Consider the following 24,593-nt stretch of genomic DNA (forward strand, 5'->3'; position numbering starts at 1 on the left):
AAGAGGGGGGGGGGGGGGGTTATATGAATCCGTGAGGGTGACTAATGATTACTGGAATTTTTTTTAATAATTTGCCAGTTCGTACCCTGAACCATGGATGAGCGGTAATTGTTGGAGGGTGAAGGAGGGGGAAGGGGGGTGAAAGAAATAAAAATTCCGCAATTCTCGAAAGGAGAGTCGAACTTTTTTTTTATATAGAAGGAAACTTCAATATTCGCTTCCCTGAATATGGATTGGAGTTTTTATAGATTTTTTTTGTTATCAGTACCTGCTCTTCGTATTGTTGGGAGCAAAAAGTGTCTTATAACGACTGGAATAAGCTGTTAAAATATTTTTCATATGGATGGCGTTATTGCATCCCTATGTATGATTTTGTGTACTATATGCAGTCTTACTCGACAAAGAGTACTTACGTCAAGGTGAATGAATTGATCTTGTAAAATTTATGGGATTCTCGTAATTGCGATAATCAAGGAATTTCTATGGGTCATTACTGTCCGAATTGCTTTCCTTCCGTTCCGTTTCGTAACGGGCATTGTTGCGCCTACTGGAGCGAAAACCTAATGGAAAACCGATCGAGCTAGGGTCTGTCTAGGTACTGAAGAATTTCGCGCGAAACACGAACCAATGCTGGATAAATGGAAAAAGGTAGATTGGAAGGAAAAGGGATGGACGATTATCCAAAACAGAGTGTAAGGGTGCAAAATTGGATTTTGAGGAGGTTGTCGAGATTGCTTTTAAAAAAAATCCTGACTAGGCGAGAAACCACGCGCGGGCTGGATTCTCCGTCCCTCTCTCTCTCGACAACGCTTTTTGCCAAGCGGTGAGGATTTGTTGTCTGTATTTGCGATATATATATATATACACATACTATACACTGTTGGTATATATCTGCTTAGATATATATAATGCGAATTTAGTATACGTGCCCTGATTTAAACACGTATATGTATGGTATATATAAATTTTTGGTCGAGGCAGTTTACGTTCGTCTCTTTTTTCCACAGTTTCTCCTCTCTCTCTCTCTCTCTCTGATCAGTATCGTCGCTAAGGCCGCGCCCTGTTCTTCTCCAACAACCAAACTAACCAGCTAGCAACAACCAGCATAACAAAAGTGGTGATTCCGACGCTTAGCCCCGAGGGTACTACTCGTTAGCCCTACTGTTCTCTTCAGTCGCTTGAAGAATCGGCGAGTGTCCTAAGTATATATACGTGCAGACCCATATACAAGGTGTCCCTATTTAAAGATTCAGACAAATCCTCACCGATCGACAGTTGAGTCGTTTAAAAATAGCGTCGAGTCGTACGTCAAAATTTTTCCATTGTAGCGCAATAAGATGCTACATCTTTTCAGATTATCATACTCCAAACACATTGTATAAGCTCGAGCGAGAAGAGCCCAGCCAGTTTTGACGAGGTAGCCCGGACAGTGATAAAAATCCCCGAAAAAAAAAAGAAAGGAAGGTCTTGGGTCTTGACTTTTTCGAATGTCCTATGCCAGCCATGAGTGCGAGAGAGACCGAGCGATATACGTTTACGTGAGTAAGAGCGAGAGAGACGTATAAGAGACACGGAAAAATATTTGCCAGTAGTGAAAAAACTCTTAACCGAACTCTACGTTAAAGTGACTTGATGCGCAGATCTGTATAATTCGAGAAACACTGTATTTGACGGTAACGTAACGTAACATTAACCGTGCGTTATAATCATTAAAACCGTATAGGATATACTAGTCTCTTATTCAAATTCACTCAGGTATCTGTAATACAGTCACTGGAATTAACCGGAGTAAACTTATGTCACTCATCCTCGTACCGGAATCTCTGACCTCGACGTTTGTCTCTATTGTCAAGGCGGATTGTCGGGGATCGTTGGATATCGCGAGTTAACAATTTCACGGACACACCCGTTAGCTTTTCTGTGAGCAAGTGCGCGTAGACACTTGGTCTGGGCTTTATGGAACTATTCAGGTCGGGTTTTCGACCCGAATAGAGAGCAACTTTCGGTGCTTGGCTGTAGGGCAGAGGACTACTGTCTAGGTGGCTGTGGATAGGGACAAGGGGGTGGCTCGTAGTAACCCTTGAAGTTTTGCGCAAGGTTAAGCAAAACAATGCGGGAATTACTGTCAAAGTCGAAACAGCCATTGTCTTGGCTCTTTCAGTTGCTCGTCCTGTGCCTTTTGAAGTCGGCAAACGACGTGTAATATATATCTGTATGTACATATATACTGCCTGACGGCTTGTCCGATATACGTATATATATATATATATATATATATACAGCCTGACGGTTAAGGGGGTTCCCCTGCGTCTAGGTAAATTTCAATATTTCAAAACTTCGCTTTTTTAATTTCTTAAAAATAACGTATCCCTGCTTAATAATTAATAAAATTATGATTGGTTCACGGGGGTGGGGGATGTCTTTAAATGAAATTTACGTGGGCTGAGTATATCCTACGTGTAATATTGTGAATCAAATCGTAAATGATACGTGTCGGTAATGATTGCAATGGCTTGGTAAACTTCGGCTTACAATGACGTGCCGTTGGATTTATTCTGGGTATAGGAGGCAGCGCACCGGGTGGTGCTTGTGTTTGCTAGCTACTGCAATGTGCATTCTGTATGTTTTCATAGGGATTTACGAACTGCCGTGAGATACGCTCTCGCATTAATTCCACGGTATTTATATATCGTCGAAACTTCGGTAGACTTTTTATTGTGATACGTATGTACGGCTTTTGCCAGATAAAAAGAAATAATCGACACTGCACGAGGTAACGGTGGAAATTTTTTTTTTCATTTTAAACAGGCTTAGAATCCCACTGGAATTCATACCGAGTACGGTAGATTTAACCGTACGAATATAAATATGTACCGATACGAGTGTCGTGCCGAATTTTGTTGAATGGATAAAAAAAAATATTTTTTCATAATAAACGACAATTTAGGCAAAACAGAGTCCAAGGCGAGTTCGTGCATTAAGCTTCGTCTTTTTTTGGATTATTACTCCGCCGTGGTTACAGCCGGTCAACCACGTGTTCCAGGAGCTCTGCCTCATACGTGACGTATACATTTACGAATCACGTATATACATATATACTTACGCCTAGCTTTCGATTAATCACGTGGTCGTAGATTTAAATTCAAAATAAAAACTCGGTCGCGACCATAAAAATGGTCATTCGCCATGACCAATCGTAGGTGCGCAAGGGGTGAATTAGTTTTTAAAATTACTTCGTCCCTCGTCGATTATCCACACGTCCCAGCGAAAATCTCCGTTAACTACCGGTACGCCAATGGGATAGGGGTTGTTCGAGGAGCCAACGAACCCTTAAGTCGGATATAACCCGTCGGCGAGTGCCAATCGGAATATCGAATTTACTAAGGAGATAACGATGTCAAAGGATGAGACCTAACCTTACCGATTTGGGGTACCGACGCCAAGCTTCCGGTAACTGGCGAGATGTCAGCGGTAGTTCCGGCCTAGGAGGTACAAAGGGCGCATGGCTCGGACTAACGAGCAGACATTTTGTCCGATAGTAAAATGTTTTACTTACGTAATGCTTTTTAAAAATATTTTTTTTATTTTTCAAATCGACCACAAATCTTGCTACGATCACGTGCAGCTTACTCGGGAGCATCCTGTACAATGGAGAGAGAGAGAGAGTATACCGGGTGCACCGCATGGTAACGAAGTATATACACGTAGGAGACGCAGACTCCGCTGTATCGATTTATACGCGAGAGCAGGAAGGAATGTATAGGGGATCGGCACGTGGGACAGAGAGAGGACGCGAAACCTCGGTATCCAGGGTGGCAGGCGAGCAGGCTAAACAGGGAAACAGGGAAACAGGAAAAATAGGGGATGACCACCATTGCTCTTTCTTCCGTTTCTTCAATTCTTTTCCCTTCCAAATCTCATCCTATTCCATCTAGCAGGATCCTCGATCTTATCGATTATCGCCAAATCGTCGATCCCTACGTCATCCGGATGAAGATTACGGCTCGAGCTCGCTCGGTACCCGATAGTTAGTCGATTTAAAAATGATCCATTTCATTCCTAACGTATAGTGCCCCTATCGATCTTTCATATATTCGCACTGACCCAGGAAGAGGATGACGCCCTGGTACCGCTGTGTATTGAGTATACGTACTTGCTTCAGGGTATACGTCTGGTAAAGTGTTCGGTGATCTACTTCAATTTTTTTATGGGTTATTAATGCAAATTTGATTTTTTTTTTTTTTTTTTTTAAATTTTTTCCTATCGATCTTTCATATATTCGCACTGACCCAGGAAGAGGATGACGCCCTGGTACCGCTGTGTATTGAGTATACGTACTTGCTTCAGGGTATACGTCTGGTAAAGTGTTCGGTGATCTACTTCAATTTTTTTATGGGTTATTAATGCAAATTTGATTTTTTTTTTTTTTTTTTTGAAATTTTTTATCCTTCATTCAGCAACTTCCCCTTCTATCCCCTCACCCGTTTCTTTTTTTTCCACTATTTTTTCATATATGCCCACGTGCTTGATCCTCTCGCTCTCTCTATTTTTTTTTTGAATTTGTTTTAGCCCCTGGCTAAGGAGACGATGGCTGTGATTGAAATGGCGCCGTTTAGCCAGGGGAACGACTCATGCGGTATCACCGCAGAACTGATGCACGTAGAAACGTACCCGGTGGCCCCGGGAAAACTAACCGCGAAATTCTCTCATGCTCGTTAAAGGTACTGAAAACAAAAAAATAGTGAGGAATACGAGACGCGTTTAGTCTGTGAAATATAGTAGATTGAAATATTGCGAAAGTTAGCAGCCGCGTAAATACTGTAAGGATTTGAAAATATTATTATTTTTTTTTTTTATTTTATGTAAGCTACGTTTGACACTATGAAATTTCATACGAATAGTTCATTCGTAAAAGTGTACGTTTCTGTTTAATGTATTGATCGGGTTTGCTTTTCTTTTTTTATTAAAAAAATTTTTATTGTCCTTTCTCTTCAGTGCAGAATTAACCACTCGATTAAATTATGGGTGGCGACGTCGTGCAGGAACTGTCAGTACAAATTGACCGTAAACTACTTTTCCAATAAATTGCCAATATTCAACGTCGTTAACCAGACGTTAACCAGCGTCCTCTTGGTCATTATCAAGCACAATAAATCAGGATTAGAAGTCCGGAATGGTATTATTAATATGTTATACGAAGATATATATGACAGCTGTCAAGTACGTAAACATATCGATAGTCGCAGTGTGTCAGGAAGTTCAAGTGCTACTCGCGCACTGTATTCCGCTGGTAAAGTTGCATCGAACGGGCAACGTCATTTTCGCGTGTTGCGGAATTATTTGCGTGTAGGATTGGCCGAGCTGGAGGGAGGCAGGGAGGGGGATGCGTTGGACCGATTTTACGTTCGAATTGAACCGATCGCGCGTTAAACGATCGAGCGTGCTCGATAATCGAATACAAATAGAAGCTGCACAGTGGTAACGTTCTAATTTATCAGAAATCAGCAGAGGGATTGATTGCGATTGTTCGCGAGTGTATCGTCCCTTTAGAAATTCGTTTCGCACAAAAAGATAGTTAAAAAAAATTTTTTAAATTAAAAAATTTTCATACGTCACTTCGACGAGTATGCCCTACGTAACGTACGTAAGTCTACTTTACCTTGCGACAAGATTCCCTAATTTCAGTTAACTTCGAAAGTACGTGAAACTCGTATTAAAGTCGGAGGAGTCGCCGCGTGTGGCCAAACAGGCGAAATTACTTGGCGAGTTAGATTTGCTTTTGAAAGTTGCACGAGCAGCTTCTTTTTTTTCACCTTTCTTCTTAACCCAACTTCCAATCCCTCCCTCTCGATAAGATCAGAATTTTATTTTTCCTCGATTTTATGTCACCGTTTAAACTTCGACTTTCTCCTCCACGCCTTCAAAATTTCTACCTGTTCCATGAATCTGGCGAAAGTCGATTTTTTTTTCTCCGCGGAGTTTTATACTGTTTTTGAATTTTCCCGCCTACAAGTCACGTAAATCATCGGCTACTTGGCCGTGAATTATTGTAGCGTATCCTGTAGAGCGTATCCTGCCATGTAAATTGCCGTCGGGGAAACGCTTATTAAGGATCTCGAAGCATGGTAATCCGTCCCGAGTGATTTACCGTTAACTGGAAGGACTCGAGTCTGCAGGTTAGGTTAGGTTAGCCATACGATTGATAGACGTAGGAAGCACGAGATGGATATATTAAATATATTGGATAGGATGAATTTTTATAGGAATATATTTCTGGTTAAGGATTGGTGCCTAACGGGAGTCATGGAGGATCCTTTATGGGGATGAAGTGGGAGCTGTGCCCTCGTCGACTATGACGTCACTACCCACCCCTGTGACGTAAAGCCCAGGAACGTTACGCAAGCGTCAAGATAGAAGGGTAGGGCTGTGATCACCCACTGCCCTACTTTCCTACCCCTGGACAAATAAATTTTTCCTCATAGGGTTCCGAGACCTGGATATAACCTACCCCTGCATTTCATCCACGACTCCTCGTGACTACCGCGTTTCTTTATTTGTCATCCGTCGACCCCTACCTGACACCCCTATCGCCCCATCCGCGTTCCGCAAATCAAAATATTTTTTAATAGTCCGCAAACCGACCCTCGTTTATTTCATTGATGAAAAACATCGTCGATACGATTGAAATTTTATATTTATATATATGTATATAATATCAAACGAAAATATACGTAGGGTGTCCCCTACAGGAGCTTAACGCGTACCCTATACAGTTGATGTATATTTTTAGCACTCGCTGGATATTGTCAGGACGATGTTGTTGTTTTCAATATTTTTTTTTTTTTCTTACGTCGCTGTCCGATAAACCGTACAAAGCTGATTGCTCTATACTTAGCATTGACCGAAATGCTTTGTAACGGGGTTATAAAACGTATCCGTTCGATGCCCACGTATTTATATAGAGCCATAGAAGAAGCAAAGTTCGAGACCCTGAATGAAAAGAAGTTAAAACCTCTCTGTTCAATGTCCAAGTATTTATACAGTGCTATATACATATATGTATACGCGTGACTTAAGAAATTGGTCACTTTTTTTTTTTTTCGAAAAAGCAAAGTTCGAGACCCTGAATAAAAAAAGTTAAAAAATTCAATAAGCGGTAGCAACTGCTCAAGGAGAAAATAAATTTTTGGTTGCGTTCGGAAGAAATTGGAATCCATCTTGAGAGCTTGAATTTTTAATAATATCCCAAGGTAAACAGACGACTAATGGTTAGAATGGAGCTTAGGGCCAGTTTGAGAAGGCTGAAGGGCTGACGACGGTCCACGTGTCAGACTGGGAAAGTTGCGCAGGCAAGTTTCGCAAAGGATTTAAGGTTAGTCCTGTTTGTCATCCTGTCTTCTCGTTCTCGAATATTCGCGAACGTTAAACTGAATCCTGACGAATTTGAAATTCCATTTTTCACGTCGAGGCTGAATGTCCCAACAACTGTTATTGGTATCGAAGGCAAACTCCGTTCGCGTAAGTTAATATAATACTCGTACGATAAATCTTGAGGCTCCCGCGAAAACCTTTGAAATTCAATGACGGCTTCGTTAAGATCATCACTGATTGCTAGAATAACTGTCCCAGAGGCGACCTCGGGGAGCCGAAGTTGAATCTGCCAAGAAAAAGCAGAACGCGAACCTGCAGAAGCAGGTGAGATGCAATTTATGACTATATAGCAAAACCCAGTAGAGTTTACTCTAAAACTCATGAGCATATTTCCGAGGCCGTTTCTCTGAAACTTTCTTTTTTTACTGTCCGCTATGAAATTACAGTCAGAATTTGCTGGCATGACAGTCCGATCTGTATATACGAATATATCTGTCTATATATAGATATATATATATCGCTCGAGGTACACTTTAGCAATGGCGCAAAGTGCTATTTGCCGTACCGTTCCAAGTACTTCCTCGCCAATTTCCCCTGCAGCTATATTTATTCTTATTTATTGATTTACGCTTCATCCTGACCTCCACTGGATTTCGTTAATTCTCCCAATAGTAACACTTAGACCTACCTGCACGTCCACCCGTCAAGCTAAACGCCGCCGTAGACGTGAAAGCTTGCGTTTTCAGAACGGGTAAAAAAATAATTTGAAATAAAAAAATATTGTTTTGAAAATCTATAACACTCAACGCTACGTTATCGACACATTTATATTTCTTTATTCGTCACGTACCTCGAATGCTTTTAAGCTTTTCACTAAGTTAAAGGGCTCCGAGTACCCAAGACTCCATTACGTACTCGTTGAAAAGCCACTTAAACGCGGCCACTTGCATTATGGGTAATGAAAACCTGGCTAATTATTCACGCATCAACTTTCAAGCTATTCCCGAGACTCAAATGGAAATCCATCGGGAAACTTATCGACCCATGTCAATTGGTACTTTTGGGTAGTTGAAAATTTTTCTTTTTCCATAATCCTATACAAGGTTAAAGACAAGCCAGAAATTCGTATGATATTTTTTATTCCTATCTCTTCAACACTGTTCGTAACAGTGACACTTGGATCCCTCGAAGGCCACGTCATTTACCACTGTTAGGTTAAAGCGTTGAAATATGGTCGTCGACGTAGGCATAGGAATCGAGGGTGGTAAAAATAGGCACAAGAAAAGGGAAGGTCCTACATTCCCAGAGAGTCGTGTGCGGTAAACACGAGACGTGAATTGGCCTGATAAATTTTGTTTGTTTTTACCATTTTTCTTTTAGGTTAGAAACATGGATTTCCAATGGTAGAGGTTATGACAGAGGTTAACGAGTATTCTGTATATATGGAACACGTATCGCCGAACTCTGTCGACGCTGCTTGTACCTTATTCTTGTATGTGGAGAAAACTGCTGTGCTTGCCTTTTCTCAATCGCCAAACACTTTGGAACTGTGTCGAATATCTTCGTAAGCTTGCCTACGTGCTTTGGCTATGGGTATACGAATAAATGGAGGCTCTCGCTAGGTGTGAGACAAATATGGGATAACCTGCGTTTGAAGTTACGCATGAGTTTACGGGTCTGGTCATTTGTTGTGACGTGTAATGTTGATATGTTTCTTTTTTATCAATTCGCGCTAGGCCAGTCATTCTTGTTGAACAGTGCTACTACGATGGCCATGTGAAAAGTGTCGTAGTGTTTTTGTGTCGGTTTTATTATTTTCTTAATTTGTGATGATAATAATAATTTGTAATAAAAAAGAGTGTCAAGGTCTGTTATACCTGTTTGTAAAAAATATTATGAAAAATATATAGTGTAAATTATAAATACGTGACTTTTCAGAAGAATTGTCATTAGTGTCGCGTGATATGATATTGACGAATAATTATTTCTGTGACGATCGTATAATAAAGCTTGTGAAATAATCGGGCTAATAAAATGGTTGCCAGGGTTACGAGGATTAACGAGGGTATTATGGGGCTATCAATTAGAAACTTTATAAATGGTATCGAAGATGGCTGAAAATAATACCGGGAGCTTTCGAAAGCTTTGTCCGGAGGATCTTTGTCGGTCAGTCGAAGCGAAATGGAGGAAAGAAATTTCGAAATTGTTCGGAAGGCGGTATTTTGCTTTATTATTTTGTTCCCCCCCAGGAAATTCGTGCCAGGACGAATTTTTGGATTCGAAGAAAATTTTGCTCACGTAAGGGGGATCGATGGGATAGCCAAGAATATGTGGTATAGCGAGAGCGGCCATTTCTTCGTATGGGATTCTTGGAGATCCTATCGGTGAACGTTAATTTTTTTTCCTGGCTTCGATCTTCTATGCAATGTGGATTTATTTTATTTTTTCATCAAGATTCCCTCGACTGTAAACAAGGAGTGTCCAAAATCCCACCTCCAAGCCGATGCCTATAAAAACGTCTCCTAGTCATTGATCCGTCCCTGGGCTGTGTTATCGCGAATTCGCGAAGCGTTTCTCATGTAAAACCTTTCGTCCCTGAAGTTATCGTCGAGTTTCTATTAACGTTGCGCTTAGGTAAAGGCAAAAAGCACATCCGAGCATCTCTAGCCCGACCTGACCCAACCTAACCTCCAAACGTGAAGTCCACGCTGGCCGACGTACCGCGAATACGAATAAACTGAATTTCTATAGAAGCGTCGAGGTCAAATATTCAATTAAGATTCATCGCGCTATCCAATTTTCAATTTAAAAGCGGTTATTTACGATCGAATGGTATTTCTGGGCTTTGTGTTTATTGCCTGTTTAACCCGAGTCCTCATGATGCACATACTCACCGCCAGACCTTTCGCGGAAATACTTTCTCCGGGTGCGTTAGGTTCGTGGGTGCGCTCTATAACTCCAAGTAATAGCCAACCTCGTAAATAGTCAATATCAAAGGTTTTGCTCCTTTTCCATACTCCTTATAACCTTCCTTTTCGATAACGGGAAATAATTTTCAAACAGGTTTATCGTATTCGAATTTACGCAATACGTCACATTCAATGCATCTTGCGAATATCAAGCATAAATTTTACACCCATCGAACGACCATATTGGCCATCTTGCCAAAAACTGATATTTTATATATGCAGAAATTAACTACGATATATGAATCTTGTACCAAAAGGATTATCGGTAATTGTCAGCATTCCCTAGCACTATGTCAATTCTTATGTGAAACCTGCTTGTTGTCAGGTTATAGTCCAAAACATAACCTCGATCTGTCAAATTGACCGTATGCCGTGAAGTCGCACGCGAGCCGACCAATCACACGCATCGAATGACGACAGCGCCAGCCAATAGGTATCGCGTAAAAGCGTTGACCGAGATATTTTCGATATACGACGCATTCACGATAACACGAGGATAAGGAAAAGGACATACAGTAATAAATATGACTTCCAGAACAAATATACGTTAAACAACTGATTTATTAATATGCTAACACTGGCTGCGTTACTCATGCAGTTGACGTGCAGGATTCACAATCTCTGATAGTCCGTAACTAGACTATGTGAAAAGGTGCGAAACAAACGCGCCGATGTGAATGGGCTGTCAACCTCGAGGTCGTGTTTAAAAAGTAATTAATTTCTATGAATTTTTTTTTTTAACGCTCGGGATGGAATTTTTCAATGACCTTGCAAAAGTCCATACTTCTTTAATTACACAAGGTCACCAAACGGTGCTTAACCATAGTGATTCGACTGACTTTCAAATTTGACTGGTACACTCAAACTCAATGGCTTTGCACAAGAAACGTATTCCTCGTGAAAAATTGCAGCTGCCATTAATCGGATGAAATCGATATATATGACGTCAGTATAAATTAAGCCGTTCAATAACCTCAATCGGTAGTTTAAATTTATTTTCTTTATTATCCAACATATATATATGACATAAATAAATGTCAATGTAAATTCTCATATATCTTATCTACCTACGTACCAAATAAATAAAATAGGAAAAATACGTATCGAATAGATCGAAGCATCGGCCGATCGGTTAATTACCCGGTTGCTTAATTATTGATGAAGTTGCGCAAGTGGCCGGAAATCAGAGGGAGGAGTGAGAGATAAAGGAAAAAGAGAGAATGAAAAGGTTTCATTCGGGAGGGAATGACTGTATATCGGTGAATTTTTGAGGGGGGGATACCGCAATTGAACGAATTACAGCACTGTAACCCAATTTCCAATTCGAGGCTATCTCTTAATTAGGATATACAAAGCCGACTCCAGTCGTGCAGTCTGTATGCCGTTAGAAGTTCCGCATACGTGCCGACATCCATTCTTCAGAGGCTGTTAAAAAAGAATAATAGACAACGCGAAGCCTGGAGCTTCGGCCGACGAGCTGGCATCAAGTCAGCAAAATTTCCAGGGTGAGACACTCGCGCGGCATTTTCGATGAAAATAAAGATTGACACTTTTACGGACGTTAAATGGAACAGCATTTACATGCACGGCTGTATATTAAATTAAAGCAATTGTTTATTAATTAATTAACAGCATAATACAGCCTCCCTATACTCGTGGGTTAATAATTTTCATTAGTCTCGCGTGCTATTGGCTTTCTCATTTGTCAATTTACATAGATGTATGACGTATGCAATATTTTTTTTTGACAATTCTGATATGAAAAATAAAAAAAAAATTTCTTCTCATTCCTCTTTTCCCTCAAAATAAGATTGTTCTGGGTTATTGTATTTTTTGAAAAAAAAAAAAAAAAAAAAAAAAAAAAAAAAAAAAAGTTTGACCATCAAGAATTTTTACAGAGTCATCTGCACTGTTTGCCTTGTGCATACTTAGCCTATAGATAACAGAATCGCCTGGTGTCCGTTTGGATTTCTTTTCGATACGTTATCTAACGTTCGATCAGTCGTTCAGAAAATCCCATAAAGCTTCCACGTACAAAAGCAACGTAAGAGACGAGTACGATAGTAAAGATTAGCGTACGTAGAAGAAAAAAAAAAAGTGTTTGAACAGTCGTACCGTGTAAATATACGAATTTATTGTATCTATCGATAAAAAATATTCAGGACTCCATTATAACGGAATGACCCAGAAAATGCTTATCGATAAAAAAAAAAGGGATCGTCTCTTTGGTACTGGCGACCATACCTTCGTACGAGGGTAGTTTCACCAGCAGAATATAAAAATCCCTCGGTGAGAATCGACGGTACGATTTTGACTGGTCCAGATGGATGTAAAAAATTTTGGTTGTAAATTTTTCGCAGTATGTAAATTTTATCCTAGCTCCGATCGATTTTACATGCAGCTGCGAATTCGGATTCCGCAGGGAATTTCGTACGGTCTAGTTTCTCTCTCTCCCTCTCTCTCCCCCTCTTATATTTCACTATGACCAATGACCGGTAAGACGCTTCTTACACGAATAAGTCTTATCTACACCCAAGGATCGACGCGGTTTATATCAGGCGGTCCGCGTTTCGTGGTCCACGTTTCGAGTTTCGTCAATTGGAATTCTGGTGGATACCCGGTCTACGCTGAGATGTCCCGGAAAATGCGCAGGCGCGGGATAAGGGTGGAAAAGCGGGCGGGCAGCTCACTACGCCCGGGACGTTACGGATCGTGGGACGCCCGAGGAAACCTGGACAGGAGTATCCGAGTATCCGAAGATCAGAGAGCAAGTGAGAGCGAGAGAGAGAGAGAGAGGAAATAAAAGAGCTGAGAAGAGAATCAAAATTACCTGTGACGTATAGAGGGAAAATTGTCAAGAGGAAAAGCCGACGTCTTCCTCTACCAGGGGTAAGTGCCGAAGAGACTCCCGAGGAACGTCATCATCGACTGGTGCTACCCTACCTACGTACCTGACGTGTGTACAGGCAAGAGAGAATACGAGCCAGCCTCCGGATTAGCTCCCAGAAGACACGTAATACTTCGGGAGAGTACCCGACGTACGTCTTCGTACCCGGAGACAGGAGTGGTCCAGGTTAACCTAGTGAGGGGCCCTCGTGACACTAGATACGTCCCTGAGAAACATCCCCGTAAATAGATAATTTCGTGCGCGAAGGTTCCGTGGAGCGATGCATAAGATTAGATTAAAGTGCTGAGACCTGGGGGTGTCCGGAGCCAGCCACCCCCAACTGTCCACCCGGTGGTCAAGGAGTAATCGGGTAAAATCGTATTGCTCCTCGCCGATAGCCAGGATATAATCGCTCGATAGATTCCTGCCGAGCGAGCCGCAGGAGTCCTGGGAGAATCGTGAAAGCGCGAAAAGGCTCCGCCGTGAGAGAAAGGAAGACAGTTGTTAAAGGGTGACGGAGAAGTATACCTGTATATGTACTTGGAAAGAGAGATAAACAAAGGACAAAGACAGCGGAGCGACACGGCGCTTTCAAAGGACCGCTAGAAAAAGGGGAGAACAAAGGGGGAGAGGGAGAGACTCCTGGTGGAAGAGGAGGACAGGTTCCTGGTCGAAAATACTTTCGGATCGAAGACGTGATAACCATGAGCGAGGGAACTCCGAAATTTAAAAACAAGACCGTCCCTGATGGTTCGCCCGCTCGCCTGGAAGCTGGTATGCTAAAGTTTGTTATATATTAATTGGTTAATAAATCTTTAAAATAGTCGGAGCTTCCTTGGGATTTATCGTCGGTATAAAGTAGTCGTTATTTTCTACCTCGTATTATTCTGGATCCAAGAGCGCTTTCACGCTTCGCGAGACTCGATTCTAACCTAACTTTATCCGACGGCAGATCGTATCGGACTCTGAAGTATAGTCTGACTAGCGCGAGCTCTTCCGCGGTAACCTAGAATTATTATTTCTGCCATTTATACTTGTGTCTCGCGTGATCACTGATTGCTGGCTCTTGTTGCTGGTTATCTTTATTGGGATGTTTTGTTTCTTCCTGTCGTCACGAATTTTCCTACCACCAATGCCACCTTGAGCTTTCGAATCGAGCGACGGACGGCCGTCGAGACGTAACCGAGTGTAGATAAAACGCGTCGGGACGCTGCACGACGTCCTTGCGAGGGAGCGAGTGCCGCCCTGAGGCTGCTGGGAGGTCTGATAATATTACCGGCGGGTAATGAGGTCGCGTTGATAACGACTGAGGATTCCTCTCGTTACCGGTGAAATTGCACAACCGTATCGTAGGATCTTTGCTATTTCTCTCTTTGCTTTTTTCTTCTCTCTCGCTCTCCTTATAACTCACGGATCTGACTCCAAAGCACGTGAAACGGGTTCGATTCATGACCGCGTGGAAGTTCTTGGCGTATGTACTCTTCTGACGAGTTCAACGGGTCGCGGTCTGCCTCTGCCGAAAATTTTTCAAGCAGCTGCTAGCGGGTGTCTTTCATCGAACAGCACAAAAAGTGAAATTTATTAAACTAGTCTCGAATCAAAGAGCCAGTCGAGTCGAAAGACGCGTTTGTTTCATTAAGGGTACCGCTGTGTATAATTATTCGCCGCGTAATTATAGCCGTTCAACGTGGTCGTTACTACGAAGAAAGCTTCAAAAATTGTGTTCATAAAATTATTTTTCTGGTATCACCCGATACGAGTCCAGTGAGATGCCAAAGGAGTGTATATATATTCAATAGTGGATCTAATTCGCAAAATTTTGATTTGCCCTTATTAATTTAGAAATCCAATATTTCAGTACGTCCGGCTCTCGTATAATGGAGTAGTTGAAATTTCTTATAAGTATAAAAAAAAAATTTGGTTTATATCAATAAGGTTACCGTAGTCAATTTGACTAAAAGAAATAAAGGTATTCTCACAGGAGGCCTCTTCCGTCGCGAACGACGCCCTTGCAGCAAAGTCGCAAGTGGCTCTGAAAAGTATACTCTGGAATGCGGTGGACTCGCACGCAGAGTCACTAAGGGCCAACAGAGGGTTAAGTAGTTTCCATTGTAAGGATGCTTGGCGAACGTTTTTTGCACGAGGTTGCACCAAGTACCGAGCTCCGAGTTACGTAAGGCTGGCGCATACCGATAGTCGACCTGCAACAAGGGCGTGTTACGCGCTTAACGGGACTTACTACTCAAAGCTCAAGATACACGGCTACCTTTGTAACTAACTGAAGAATACATATACGTATCTTCTTCATGTACATCTACACTGGTACATGGCATAGTACATGGGTCAGCACTGTATACAATAATAGCCAAGGCAACCACTCGCATTAGGACATGTGCACACTTGACTGCTCCGGTACTATGGCTGCGGTCAAATGGGACTGAGCCATTGTTGTAATTGTTTACCGTCGGATAATTGTAGTTCTGTCGACCGAACCAAAATTAGAGCATCAATTTGAAGTAGGGAGCAAAAGCATTGAGGAAAGATAACAGAACCCTTTTCAAGGTTGGTTAAAGGTAGCTGAATACTGCGTCAGCGAATGAATTGTTTTGTCCAAGTAGAATTTCCTGTGATTATACAACACACGGGGATTTTACCCATTGAGAAATTAATTCTCGAACCTACCGAAGGTTCGTCGAGCATTGTTAACGGCCGTAGGAGATACTGCGGCTGTGCGATATATTCAGGTTGAGTGGCTAGTCAATTCGTAAAGGAGATGAATAATCTGCTTTGCGGTGATTGTGGGGAGGATATTGTGATTTACCGGATAACAGATGCGGCAGTCATTGGTATCGAGATTAAAGGGAGATCTGACGCAAGCTGGTGGAAATAACTGGGTAGGTGTTGACGGGGCGAGTTTAAAATTTTATCGGCCGAGCAGCACGTGCCTTCGTACTTGGTACAGAAGGTCGAGAGACCTTAGGCAGATAATGTGAAGTTTAAGTGAATCGTTAAATAGAGTTGACCCAACCGTATGGAATTAAATTGACTGTCTCTTGTTAGGTTATAGGAAGAGGTTGAAGATTCAATTTTTAGTCTCAGTTCCTTGTGATTCTGCAAAACTCCGATGGGGGTCCTATTAGGAAGCTGGAAAAAGTAAAGAAAATATTTAGGGATCGTTATGGAATCTGTTGGTGGATAAGATTTTCAATCAAGAAATTGAAGGTAGTTTTAATGATAAATAAAAGTTTTGTCGGAATTTTTTATTCTGGTTGTATTACGTAAGTTTCTTTCCTCGTTACGTTCTCGTAATTTCGAGCAAGATCTTGGGGGTGATTTCAGTGTGGGATATTAATGATAAAAAAAAACTTTGAATTTTCGGAAAGTCCAAATCTAGTCCGGGGGACAAGTTACTTTGCGCCTCTGGCAAGAATCTTCATCATGTCGTATCTATTATACGTTTGCTGATGGTGGAAGGGATAGTGGGTGGGAATCTGTAGAATGGACCAGTAGAACGTTATCCACTTACTGACCCAGGAGAAGCTACAGTTTCACGTTATTTGTGTCTATGGCAGTATCTGGTCCATCTAGCCAATGTGTTATTATCAGACAGTCGGCTGCCAAAGAATTTAGCCACCGTTAATAAACAGTCAGACGTTATTTATAGTTAATACAGAAAACCGGTTTTAACCGCTTGGTCATACTTAAGGTTAACAGGGATATTGAGAATTGATTGTTAAAAAGTAGATTCTCAGCATCTTTGACGTCTTTCAGATTCATTGGCTGTACCGTCCGTGCCGAACGGTCTGTATCTACTTGAAATTCTAGAGTGTTATCTACTGCGAAAATAGTAAATACGGTATAGGGTGAAGTTTAATTTACTTAATTATACAGTATCGGATGTCTACTTTGGATTAATGTCATCGAGTGTACCAGGATCGACCCTTTTTCGAGTGCTACCTATCGTCAGATAAATTAATGGCTTTCCATTTTTTAGTCGGTTCGTGATACCCGCGTTCTCCGGGGAGGAAACGTATTTTCCCAGAGCGTGTTCGGCTTTCCTTCCGTTGGTTTGTTACACTACCCTTTTTCTACCTAGGGACATTTTTCTAATAGTCTGACGAATATAAACGATCTTCCTACCCACTATACGTTTTCTTCATCCAGTATCCGCAAACTTAAATCATTTCGAGATCGTCCATTAATTTCGTTAGATCACCGTAGGGGAGCTGGTGGCAGTAAAATTTGTTCTCGTTCTAGTAATTTTTTTGTCGAAAAATTAATCCAAACGATTTTCTATAATACCAAAATTCCGTCTTCTTTGTATCTTTCACACGTTGAGTAAGTAGTGCTTGCCCACCGGTGGTAATAACCATGACCACCGATAGGGGCGCTGCGCTCAGCGTGTTAAATATACAAACTATACTTTTCAAGATTTGCGTAGCGACAGCTGTATTTTGTCATTAAGAAATTATGATAGAATATAGAATGTGGGTTGAATCGATAAAATTGGCAAATTGAATGATGCCGACGGTGCGCAAGTTTTCAATTTAAATAACAAGTAAACTACACCAACTGTGACACAGAGTTACTATACAATAGAGCAACAAGAATGTTGCAGTAAAATTTAAAACAAGAATTACTAACCTAAACCGTCTACCTGTTTTAGTTACGACTTACATTTCACTTGGTTTCCACTTGGTATCAACTGTACATACATAATTGCATTACCCCTGTTTGTTCCTTCCATAATGCACTTCCAGTTCACATCAAAAGCGCATCAAACTCTCGGCGAGACAGCGTCGCGATGGTAACCAAGTGGGCTTTCTAACCTTCTTGATAGCACTCTGGACAAGATACATAGCAGCACTCAGCTATTTTACCAATTCCAGGTTATTTGACTCCCTAAGGACTTTGAAAAGGGAACTATAGCTCGTTACACAAAAAACGGAATCAGTATCTTGATTGAAGGTGCTTTTGAACGTGGGTGTATTAGCCAATTGGACCAAGTTAACGTGGTCGCAGAGTTTGACAAGCAATTACTCAGCCATGTGATCAGTCCCTGGTGGCAGGAGAGAGTGTACTCGAAAGTAAACGTGTGAGACCAGCCGATTAATCTGAAAAGACTGATAGGATAAGAAAGAGTAGATGAAATCATGTCAAAATTTTTAATTTAATGCCACGATAAAAAATAACAGTATCTTCGTAAGAAAGTCGACGGTGAAACGATGGCACGTGCTTGCTTCTTGGATTACAGATTCGTTATTTCAATTCCATTTGAATCAATCACTCTTCATAGCGTAGTCAATTACAGGCCGTTCGTTGTCGTCACGTCGGATGAACTGAAAAAGTAGTGTAAATAGGAAGGATCGTATTAACTTGGAGCCTTGTGTGAATAAAGCAGAATGTAATTGCACGAACATCATAGGCCATACTCATTAATAAGAATAAACAGTCCGGTCGCGCGTGTACACAACTTGTTAATTAATGCTTGTTTTTCGACTGTGATGGAAATATAGCGAAGCAGTGTGTAAAACGCGAGGATGACATTGTATGGTTAAACAAAAAGTAGCAAGTGACCCCCTGGGTTCGATTTTTCGTCTGGCGATATAATCCTGATGTGGCTCACCACGGACCCGGTTGGTTGGACATCGGTCGTTCGCCAACAGCTTCTATCGAATCATTCGGGAATTACTGTAGCGTAATACGGAATCCGCAAAGTAAAGTCGAGCCAGAGAACCTGAGGTAGAGTCAGGTTAGGAGGTGGAACTTCACGAGGAGATGGAGAAAGAGGAGTACGAGGAGGCTGGGAGAGAATAGAGAGGAGGAGAGATCAATGCGACCCGCCAGCCGGCAGTCAGCAGCCAGCCGGGAGACTAGCTTGCCAGCCAGCCACCCTAGCTGCCAGCCAGCCAGTCAGCTAGCTAGCTCTACCCTCCTGCGCCTCCTTCTATTCGCCCTAGCAGACCTCACAGTCTCTTCTTGCTTCCCTATAGCTATATATATATATATTCCTGGCTGCTTTAGTCGTGGACCCACCGACCCAGTTTGTTTGAACCCTTCTGATTCCCGTCCTCCTACTATTACCTCTTTCTTCGCCCCAATCTCATCCTTCTCTACTTTTCCCTCCCTAGTACTTCACTGACTTCCCATTTCTCATTCGCTTTCACACGCATTCGCCGCCACTGGCCGATACTGACAATTGTCAAAACCGCCGGCTGCTACCAACAGGCCGACATATAACCTCTTTTTCTTACTACCAGACAGCTAACTCGGTTTCTGTCATCTATTGTCTAACTTTCTGCAAGAAACTTTTTTACCTGGCACATTGGCAACTACGCCGACGACGCCGATGCCGATCTTCTCGTTTCGCATACATACCAAGATAGGAAACGGGAAGAAGTTCCTTCCGTCCTGCTTAACTGTCTATATGTACTTTTCAAGAGGGGCTTGGAATATGTGAGGTTGCGATTCGACGTGGCGCCAATGAAACTTTCCAAGCTTGGAAAAGTTTCGCGGTAGTCGAGTACGTGAAAGAGTTACGTGAAATCGTGGCAGCTTTAACCCTTTAAGTTATTGGGTTTGGTGAGGAAAGTTTCTTGCGAATCGCCTACAATTTCTTAATAACGGCTGTGATAGTAATATCGGCCTATTCTTATGAGATTGTTGGTTAGTTAGAATTCGTAAGATTATTCGTCTCATCATTTTATCATTTAAACGTACTGTCACGTCGCCGAATAAGCAGACAAGTGGAATAAGAAATATTCATTTTTATGACTATCAAGTAGACGGACGTAAAAGTGACATAAGCCCGTTACATAACCTCGACAGGGCGTTCCCTATGGTAATGCAGTCGCTGCATAATAAGGATAATAAAAATGTGAAAATCGCTTGAAGAAGTAATAGTCTCATCTTCTCTTTTTTTCACACAACGAGATTGGCTGAGCTGGCTTAAATACGAATCAAGACTGGCTCACTCGAGCTGTCTTTTGTTCAAGTGTACTCACGTTTTGTTCCATTATCCTGTCTTGACGCTGCCACCAAATCCTTGCCTAACCTTCCTTTTTCACTCTCTTCCATCGATTCACTTTTCCAGTCTCCGTAAATAGAGCACAAAGCAATTGTCAAAACTTCCAAATCCGCCCTAGCCATACAATACAGCTTAGCTCGTACAATAAAATGTCATCATCCAAGGAAACTGTCTCAACGTCAAACGCAGCCATAACCCTCGGCCGTTTTCACTTGACTAGTGCGCCATATTGTCCACCGGCCATCCCGCGGGAGTTTCGGACACACAAATCAGAATTGGCTCCAGTTTTGAATCCTAGTAAAAGACAATCAGTATCGCTATGGAGAAGTTGCTTGACTCGCTGTTGCGGAAAGTCTGTAAATATAGGTAAGACGCAATCCTGAATATCTTATTGTTAGCCGTGTACGACGAAAGCAAATCCTCCGAGATGAATTAAACACGCGATTCACTCTATTCACGACTGGAGTTCTGCAGACTTTGCCATTTCCATTACGCGGTGAAACGAGATGCGGCGCATTAAGAAATCCGGCAATACCTTCAAAGTGTTTCGAAATATCGCAATTTCAATGCCATCGGATTCCACTTCATTTTCATGAAACTTCTCGACTCGACTATGGTTGGGTGAAGAGTTTCGTCTCTGGGTAAATTTTTTTTTCTTTGACTAAATCTTCAAATAATTCATGCTCACGCAAGTACCTACCATCTTGAATGTCTTATTTATTCTGTCGAGTGAATTCTACCGAATTCGTAATGAATTTACGTGGCTATATCGGAGAGAAATAATTTGATTTATTTTAACATACGAAGCACCACGCGTATTTTTACCACACTTTATTGGTCAATCAGCTGTACGTCGAGGTAAAATCGTGTTACGTAATTTGATCGATACCCTTCATTTTTTCAAATAAATTAATCCAATTCCAATGCGTAATTCAGATATTTATTTACCCTTATATATGGGTAAAACTCTCTTCCCTATCGATAACATATTCCACGGCATCAGCAGCACACACAACTTCCTACCTACTTGGCCTGATTGGATACTATGAAGTGGTAACTGAATAACTGGTGAACTAGATATCGAAGAACAGAAGTAACGCTTTAAAAATGAAACAAAGATAGGTAATATCTCTTGCGATCTGTGATACGTAGGGGAAATATATGTCTGATAAATAAAAATCCTTCAACCAAAGACAGGGTAGTATCGAGAACCAATGAATTTCGGGTAGCAGCGTCATAACACGTAACCTATAAAATAGAAAGGGTCATCCGTTTGCTCCTTGTTAAGTGCGCTTTTTGAGGTTAGAGTATCATCAGAATGATAGCTATAGCTTCTCGTACTCCTGTCGACCTAGAAATGCACATGTACCTATTCATGATGTGTCTACCGTGCGTGTGCTTCGGGCAAGGATGTTTCCCCTCATTAGGAGCCTTTCACAAAACCATCCCACTGGTAGAAGCTATATATATATATATATATATATATATATATATATTTAGCACACTACTAGGAGCTATCTAGTATCTAGTTTCAGGGCGTAACCCATCTGTAGTTCTATTGTCGATGTGACCTCGTCGCAAATACTTTATTCTTTTTTGGCCTTACAGTCTAATGAAAGGGATGTGGCTTTTTCTGTTCCAGGCGATGGAAGCGGCGCCGGCGGGGATGGCGAACCTATCGTGGGGGGCGCCACCTCCGAGAAGATGTCAGGATACGAGACCAATTTATATCTCTACAGCGTGAGTATTCCGAAAATAACAAATCGATAATTCTCCTTAACGCGAGGGGGTCAACTTGTGCGAAATTGGCGCAGCCGCTACCGTAAATAGATTCTGAAGCAGCCCTTGACTGCGTATCTGGATGGTAACCACTTCAATGTGCTGGAATTTCACGTGCAGTCTCTTTCACTGCCATCTTCGTTCAAGACTCATATATATGTATATTTTTTTCATCAATCGTTGCATCTGGACCTTTTTACGTACTAATTGAATTCGCACGATCTGATTTACGTAGTCAGACGATTAATTGAAATGTTTCCACAGGGGACGAAAAACTTTTTTTTTTTATATTAGCACGTATCCTCTTGACGTCCTTTCGACGTCCTGAATACCTCTGTTCAGCAAATTCCTTTCTTTCGTTCCATCTCACTTTTCGTCCCTACTTATTTTCCTAGCCAATTATGGTCCACCGGGGGGAATCGTCTCAGCTTCTAGAATCATATAAAAATGTAGAACTTGGAAAGAAGGAACGTAAAACTTTATCCTTGTACATCTCAGAAGTCAAAGGGCACTCAGTCCCATAGCAATAATTTGTAACCTTATTCGAATTTCTCACGCATAACTCTGCAATAGCGTCACTTGAGAAATATTGCAATGTCGAAATCTCAAGATAAACTGGATACATATTCAAGGATGGCGTATAGAGTAATTCCACAAGAGACATTGGCTATGTAAATGATATCCCGGTACGCAGTATAGCCCAATATCGTTATATATATTTATTGGATTTTTTTTAAAAAAAGCATATCAAGCAAGGGTTCAAAATATTTGCTCACCCCTATGCTTCCCTGAAGGTACAAAAATATGTACGTTATTGTAGACAGCCCAACCAAGGACTCTGGTCTTTTATTTTTCATTGTATTTATTTATTGCGAAGAAGTATCGACGTATATAGAACTCACAGGACCTTCAGCCGTCAGGAGAATTTCGAACGTAGCTAAAAAAAGAATAAAAGAAATATCAAAAGAATAAAAGAATAAAGAAAGAAAGAAAATATTTGCTCAACCCTTTGCTTCCTCGAAGGTACAAAAATATGTACGTTATTGCAGACAGCCCTACCAAGGACTCTGGTCTTTTATTTTTCTTTGTATTTATTTATTGCGAAGAAGTATCGACGTATATAGAACTCACAGGACCTTCAGCCGTCGGGAGAATTTCAAACGGAGCTAAAAAAAGAATAAAAGTACAAAAATTCCGCCAAAGATTTCAACTTCTACAATGAAATGAAGTAGAAAAAGGTGAATATTGTAAAGTCTTTTCCCATGGTAGCTTTTCTTTCGACAACAATTAAGGGAACCCGCTTCGAGTGAGCTCACGTTTTAATGAAGGACCCTCCTTCGCAAGACCAGCCCGAGGTTTCGCTGTCCCAGTTTCTTATCTGTTGAACCTTCAAACTGTTGAACGTTATCAACCCCAGGAATCTTTATCCTTCCGTTTCATTTGATACTTTTTAATTTTTCTCTAATATTCAAAAAAAAAAACCGATTCGTACTACCATATCGATTCTCATGCAAAGAATTATTTTTTTTTATTCCTATTTCATCCTCGTTATCCAATACCCATTCGAATAATATAACGGCCAGCACGTAATAGCGACGTAAAGGTGGGGGGGAGGTGGCAGGAACAAAAAAATCACAAATTTTATCCTCGGCCCTGGAAGACGCGATGACTAAAATTAAAAGGGCGAGTAACCTTTGCTATTTTTTTCTTCTCAAGCTTTACACAAGAATGAGTTAACTTAATAATCATAATTACTTCTTCCCTCGAAGCCCGACGGTTCTTTACGGTTCCTTGTTGCTAAATAGTACCAGGTGCGCTCGCCTAGCCAGGTGCAATTATAATGTAAAAGACGTTATATTCCTATGGGTTAACTTTATACAAGAATTTTCTATGGTCTCCTCGAGAATGAGGTTTTCCATTGAAAAAGAGTGTAACTTTCTTCAATTTAGCACCTATACGTGTACCGGGTCACCCTTCGAATAAAATAAGCGACTATAAGGGCTGAGGGTGGATTTCTATAAGGGTACGCGAATACAAGCATTTGCCATCAGGTTTACGTGAGTTTATTGTCAAACTTGTCATAGACAGAAATAAGGGAGAATCCAAGTAGTAAATTTTTCAGGTAACAAAAAAAATATAAGATTATATTTTAAAGTGCAAATATTCTTTATGCCAAACTTAAAGTTTTTCGAATAAAAGCTTCCAAGTTTGTTCGCATGATATCCTGCTCAAGGACCTGGAATTACAATACCCCCTTTGAACTTTCAGGAGGAGATGGAGGATCGACCTCGTATCTCAACGCTTCTCAACAGCCTCGCAAATTACAGCAACACGATTCCAGCCGCTACCGATCCTGACAGCAAACCAGCTGCAGCTGCAGGATCTGGTGGCGGTGCCCGGATGGGTACCCTTATTGGCGTCTTCCTGCCCTGTATCCAGAACATCTTTGGCGTCATCCTCTTCATCCGCTTGACCTGGGTCGTAGGTACGGCTGGTGCAATACAAGGCTTCTTCATCGTCTTATGCTGTTGCTGTGTAGTAAGTAACTTTATTTTATTAT

The 24,593-nt window shown here is 41.4% G+C and overlaps 1 protein-coding gene and 2 long non-coding RNA genes across 16 annotated transcripts in view; 1 reads left to right on the forward strand and 2 right to left on the reverse strand.

Annotated features, from left to right (window-relative positions):
• LOC107262825 (solute carrier family 12 member 4) overlaps positions 1 to 24,593 on the forward strand; it is a 50,039-nt gene that overhangs the window by 16,630 nt on the left and 8,816 nt on the right. For 6 of the 13 annotated variants that reach the window (XM_015729446.2, XM_015729456.2, XM_015729488.2 and 3 more), the window contains 2 exons: positions 21,897 to 21,994; positions 24,302 to 24,571. In XM_015729446.2, coding sequence (XP_015584932.1) covers positions 21,897 to 21,994; positions 24,302 to 24,571 — 368 coding nt within the window. Of the gene's footprint in view, positions 1 to 4,693; positions 4,722 to 12,229; positions 14,002 to 20,258; positions 20,621 to 21,896; positions 21,995 to 24,301; positions 24,572 to 24,593 lie in introns of those variants that run through there. The other 7 variants (XM_015729421.2, XM_015729412.2, XM_015729431.2 and 4 more) reach the window with 4 other exon arrangements.
• Positions 18,379 to 20,522, reverse strand: LOC107263009. Its single transcript, XR_001536591.2, has 2 exons — positions 20,232 to 20,522; positions 18,379 to 18,566 (listed from the first exon to the last, which is right to left on the reverse strand). It is a non-coding gene; the product is annotated as an uncharacterized LOC107263009 (long non-coding RNA).
• LOC112493924 lies at positions 22,015 to 24,392 on the reverse strand. 2 transcript variants are annotated; one of them, XR_003058909.1, is made up of 3 exons: positions 23,350 to 24,392; positions 22,810 to 23,199; positions 22,015 to 22,464 (listed from the first exon to the last, which is right to left on the reverse strand). It is a non-coding gene; the product is annotated as an uncharacterized LOC112493924 (long non-coding RNA). The 2 variants fall into 2 exon arrangements; XR_003058910.1 differs by having other exon boundaries at positions 22,810 to 22,970; positions 23,040 to 24,392.

This window comes from Cephus cinctus, unplaced genomic scaffold (assembly GCF_000341935.2).
Source record: "Cephus cinctus unplaced genomic scaffold, Ccin1 Ccin1_scaffold0013, whole genome shotgun sequence".
Taxonomy (NCBI): domain Eukaryota; kingdom Metazoa; phylum Arthropoda; class Insecta; order Hymenoptera; family Cephidae; genus Cephus; species Cephus cinctus.